The sequence below is a fragment of the Phalaenopsis equestris genome, unplaced genomic scaffold (assembly GCF_001263595.1).
Source record: "Phalaenopsis equestris unplaced genomic scaffold, ASM126359v1 Scaffold000202, whole genome shotgun sequence".
NCBI classification, from domain to species: domain Eukaryota; kingdom Viridiplantae; phylum Streptophyta; class Magnoliopsida; order Asparagales; family Orchidaceae; genus Phalaenopsis; species Phalaenopsis equestris.
In genome coordinates, this window is record NW_018164644.1 from 4,460,512 (window position 1) to 4,466,437 (window position 5,926).

The window sequence follows — 5,926 nt, forward strand, 5'->3', positions numbered from 1 at the left end:
TATTGATCTGATAAATTTCTCTCTTAGTTTTGTGTGCATTCAAATCAAATAAAACTCCAACCTGAGCTCCGGTTCACTTGCATTAAATTCTGTTGCGGCACATGCAAATATATGAGTGTATTAAATTTTTTTAATATAAAATAACAGACATGTAAATAAATAATAATAATAATAATATGCTACTTAGAAAATAATAATAATAATTCTTTCAATCATTCGTCAGAAACCTTAACATCTTTTTATCTCTGAAAGGAAACTGATGTCTCTCCTTTCTTAAAAAAGATGATTCATAGCACTTCTCTTAATTAAAACATAATTAAGCATCAAAATTCAAATTTTAATGCAAGTACTTCAATAAAAATCATTTTTTTATCACCTAAGAGCAATAACAATAATTAAAACAAAAATTGTAATAAAATAATATGATGCAAAAAAAATTAAACAATAAATGGGAAAAAAATGTGTTTTTTCAGTATGTTACTCTCTTCAAACACCAACCCTAGTCAATATCTCTCCACATGACAAACTCCATTCCACCATCCAAAATGATGGCACCTTCCCAACTCCCTCACCTCCTCAACTATCTTTCTCAACTGCGAAACACCTCTCAGGCAGCTCATGAATCTGGCAGCCTCTTCCTCCACATCACATCCTACATCCTCTGTTTCATTGCCGCCTCCATCTCGAGCGCCGGCGGAGTCGGCGGCGGCTCCCTCTACCTTCCCATCCTCAACCTCATCGCCGGCATGGACCTCAAGTCCGCCGCCGCTTTCTCCTCCTCCATGGTGACTGCGGGGTCCGTCTCAAGCGTCCTGTTCAATATCTTCTTCCTCAACAAAAATTCAAATTCCCCATCCATAATTGATTACCAAATTGCTCTCCTCTCGCAGCCATCAATGCTGCTTGGAGTTAGTATTGGTGTGGTCTGCAATGTCATGTTTCCGGAGTGGCTGATAACTGCTCTGTTCGCAATATTCCTTGCTTGCTCTACTTATAAGATTTGCAGAGCTGGGCGCAAGTGTTGGAAGGAGGAGTCTTATCATGTGGTGAAGGAGTTGGGAGTGGAAGAGGTGGAGGAGCCATTGTTGGAGGGTAAGGAAAAGAAAGGAATTCCATGGAGGAGTTTGATGATTTTGTTCTTGATTTGGGTTACTTTCTTTGTGCTTCATCTTCTTGTCGGGAGTAAGGATGGCAAGGTATACATATACAGTTTTATTATTGTTATTTTCTTTTTCAAGATTAAATTTTTTATGGTAGCCATGGCATATTTTCTCATTATTCTTATTTATTAGAGAAATTATTATGTATAGTCTTATATGTATGTACATAATGTTAAATTAACTTCACAACATATCGTAATTATATCTTCGATATAACCTAAGTAAGATGGAGAAGATATTTCTTACTAAAATAAAAGATTTTTGTCGTTTGATTATAATATATATATATATATATATCGTATCAAAGTAGAAACCATGGTATCAACAAATGTCAGCTCATCCTGAGATTTCCATTTGGATGGAAATTGTTTTCTCTCCCTTTTGATGTGGAAGTTTGATTAAGTTTTAATCTGCAAAGAAATTAAGTCAAATTCTGAGTTTGGTTAAGAAAAGAGGCAATTATACATATATTAAACGAAACAAAAAGCTTATTACATTTGAGCCCAATTTATTTCCACTATATCTTCTCTTTGATTCACTCAGGCCCCCCTTTTGCCATCACTTTCATTTTCTTTTTTCCCTTTTTTTTTCTTAAATTTTGTTTAGCTTACATTTTCACTTGAATTAAAACAAATTTGATTGTAATGGTTGATTTTAAAAATACTTATAATATATTTTTTTTATTGTTATTAAAAATGAGATAAATTTTTTTAATCCAAAAAAAAAAACTATCTAAATATGTTTTCAAAAACAAAAATAAAAACAAAAGTAAAAACAAAATCAAAAATTAAAAAAAATAGAATTGGTGGGGTCCATTAGTTAATATATAAAATATTTTAAAAAAAAATTAAAAAGAAATTTGATTATTGTATTTAAAGTGGAGTGAATGAGGTTGTCATTCTTGTCTCTACCTTTTTATTTAGGGGGCTTTTTTTTTTTTTTCTTTACCAATAAAAATGAAGCATCTGCTTATAAAATTTTTAAAAAAATTCAATTTTTGATTAAAATAATTTATATTATTTTATTATTATTATTTAAAAATTATGCTATCCACCTAAGATAGAAAGTGATGGCCATATTTATCTCAGCACCCATTATCAAACTCATTAAAGCAGATAAATTCAATCCTACAATTATTTATTGCACTCAATGCCTAATGCATTAAGCAGAAGAACATTCGCTTTAAATTAAATATTCATCGTTCTTAATCACATTTAGTAAACAAATTTCTATCATTTACTGATGATAATCATACGTAGTTTTGACATCCATCTCTTAAGTATGCTGTCAGAATCACTAAGTATTCTGAAAAATAGGTTTCATTTCTTAAACTAAACTTGCAGAGCATGATACACATAAAACCATGTAGAGTTGCGTACTGGCTCATCACCATGTTCCAGCTTCCCACAGCTATAGTTTTTACTCTGTTCATTCTGTACATTATCCGGCAGAAAGATGAGCAGGTGAGCTCCAGATGTTCCAAATAATCATCTAAATTTCAGCTAAAAAAGAGATGATTTGCAGAATCTGAATAGTTGGGGTTGATCTGTACAGGGAGCAGAAAGAAATAAAAGAGTGAAAGATCTACCACTGTTGGTTTTCCCACTGGCAGCAATCTTATCAGGAATTATGGGCGGCCTCTTTGGCATTGGTGGTGGGCTGCTCATAAACCCTGTTCTTCTTCAAATTGGAGTGCCACCTCAGGTAAATTTCTATTTGGATGATTTGCGTGCATACCACTACAAATCTAACGCTTGCTAAATTCAATTTTTATGTGCAAGACAGTTTTTTTATGCATGAAAGGTGGGTGGTTGGCCTTTTTTTATGTGATCTGAAAGATTTGTGAGGTATAAATGTAAAAGGTAAAAATTTAGGTGTTAGATATGTAAATACATAGGAATTCATCATGCATGAAAAGATCAATATTCATGAAAGGGCAATAGTAGCAGCATAAAGTTCGATAAACTTTGAAAATAAAAAATCAAACAAGACTTTATATAAATGATAATATAATTCATATAGCTTTGGTGCCCATCTGTACTAACATATGTGATAGAGGTGACAATTTAAGCAGTTCAAAATTGTCTTTTTATAGAGGCCCTCATCTAAATGTCTCTCATCCATGTGGTGATAAAATGATAAAAAATATGTGAGGTTTGCGACTATGGGCAGTTGCATAAAGAAGGTAATATAGTCATCTATTGGTGCTATACATTTACTTATAAGATTAAGATACATCACACACTTCCTTTATATGTATTCATATAACTAATACCTAAATTTTGATTTTTAATTATATATTTGACATGTTATGAAAATTTTGAGTGTTGCAATCATAGCAGTCAAAGTTTAGGTTTTACATATGTAAATACTGAAAATTGTATGGTATGCATGTAAATGTTCATAATCACCCCCATCATTCCCAAAAGATAAGAAAATATACAACAGATAAGGACATAATAGCAATCAACATATACCCGCCACCAAAAAAAAATATATATATATATAATTATAAAATGAGTATAATACAAGAGAAAGAACGGCTACTGCCAAATGAGAGGACATACATAATTAAACTACCTATAGGCATCTCTATTCTAAGCCAGAAGAGATTCTTTTCCTAAATCATATTCTAATTAGATTTGTTAATAAAACATTACCTCACTCAAAGCTAATTTAGGCAATGGGAGAACAAGTGGCCAACTATATATATATATATATCTATGTATGTTTGTATATATATGTATATGTATGTGTGTATTCCTATAGTGACAAATTTTAAAAATATTTATGTTTCATTAACGATATGATGTTAAAATTTCTTCAAAATTTCTTATAAATCTAGATGAATGTCCATTTAAATATAAGTCTTTGACTAATTCATTTTTTGTGTTCTTCAAATATTTTTTGAATGTTTTGTATTAGTGGAAAGATTTCAAAAAGACTGGCTTATTGTGTTTGCAAGATATTGTGAGATTATTTATTGAATTTGAATGAGCGTATAATATCTTGTGGGTTATTGCACAAAGTTATGGCTTCAAGCTTCTTACTTGTCATCACCATAAATAAAGCTTTAAAAGAAAATATTTGGCATCTCACAACCAAAGATAAATAAAGAGAGATGACATCCTATATTTACTAATCAATAAAATGGAAGAGAGATGAGAAAGGAGCTAATGCAAAAAATAAAGAAAGCACTTTTTCTTAATGGGGTTGAGTCTTACAAGATCTTCTGCTTCTTCAAAAAGAAAAAAAAGTCGCTAGTTTTAGTTTAGCATGAAAAATAAGTCACTAGTTTTAGTAAAGCACTTTTTTCAGAATTTTTATATGAAAAAACTTTAAACATGAGGTTTGTCCTACTAAGAGTATTTCAATATATATTTTAGCTTACAAAATTCATCTCTTCTCTTTAATTGGAAAAAGATTAAGTTACAATACTTGTTTAGCACTCACTTGTTACAACAAGAATTATGAACCAATAACACTAATTAGGGGATAGTGATTAGGTAATAACTACCTAAATATAATAATTATGCTATAACAACTATATTTAGGCTACAACAATCACAAGTACTAATTGATAATGCTTATGTATGGTCATTGGTTCAATATTGCTTCTCTCTTAAGTGTAGACTTAGTTCTTAGCTCACTTCTATTTATAGTTTCTTGGTAGAGCATTTTAGTAAATTTAGCATAAATCCTAAAACACTATCAAATGGTCTTTGTTGATTGCTTTGATCAAATGTTGATCATTCTTAACGACCACATAATTAAATGATTTAGGACTTACTGGATTTCTCTTGTCGAGCCAATAAATTTTACTATAAGTATGCTGAATTCAAAGATTGTTTGGCCTTTTAATTAATGCTCCAAAGCTTTCAATTATACTTCAAGTTTTTTATATAGCTTTTTTTGAATTTGGATTGATTTGTATTATTGAGATGTTTAAATTGACTATAAATTTTATAATAAATTTACTGAAATAAAAGCTTAGATAATCTTTAATTTGACTCTTGAAGTTACTTTTCAAAATGTATATAGATTTATGTCGGATCCTATGAAATTTTTGGTGATATATCAAGCTCCACTTAAAGGAAGGTTTTTCACCTATTGGGAAGAAGCTCTTGTAGAATAAAAAATACGAGAATGATAACAAAGATACATTCTTTTCCATCCTTCATCTTCACAACACGTTATTATATTTCCTCTTAGTCATTGACATGAAAGAGAGTTTATTTATTTTATCTTCAATTTTGTAAGAACAAAAATCTTTGGGGTACCTCTCTGTTGTGAGATATGTACTTCCTGACATAGAAATGAAACGAAAAAGAACACATGCAAACACAGATCGTTTACGTGGTTCGATCCAACTGGATCTACGTCCACGGAAGGGAATCAATCAAATATTTCACTAAGGCAAAAGAAATGGAGAATACATAGCTTATACATAGAGATGAGCCCTCATCTTCCTTCTACGACCTCCCTCTCAAGCGACACCTTGATACAAGGCCTCAAGATGCTCTCCTCCTCTCTAGCTCTCTAGCTATTCTCTCCTCCTTTGTGGTAGCTTAAGATCTCTTCTCTTTGCTCTCCTAAGCCTCACACCCTTAAGATTTCTTCCCTTTTCTCTCCTAAGCCTCACACCCTCTCTATTTATAGAGATAGAGATGTGGTAGGTGAGCGGTAGGTGAGATGTGGTAGGTGGCGGTGCCACATTACAAAATTGCCATTTTTCCTTAGTTCATTAATTGGGGGTCAAAATAACA

At 31.5% G+C, this 5,926-nt stretch overlaps 1 protein-coding gene across 1 annotated transcript in view; it reads left to right on the plus strand.

The window, feature by feature from the left end:
- The first annotated feature begins 505 nt into the window (after window positions 1-505).
- LOC110022781 (sulfite exporter TauE/SafE family protein 1-like) overlaps window positions 506-5,926 on the plus strand; it is a 14,575-nt gene continuing 9,154 nt past the window's right edge. The window contains exons 1-3 of the mRNA XM_020721888.1: window positions 506-1,196; window positions 2,504-2,623; window positions 2,715-2,864. Of these exons, the coding sequence (XP_020577547.1) occupies window positions 519-1,196; window positions 2,504-2,623; window positions 2,715-2,864 (948 nt within the window). The 5' untranslated portion in view covers window positions 506-518. The remainder of the gene's footprint in view (window positions 1,197-2,503; window positions 2,624-2,714; window positions 2,865-5,926) is intronic.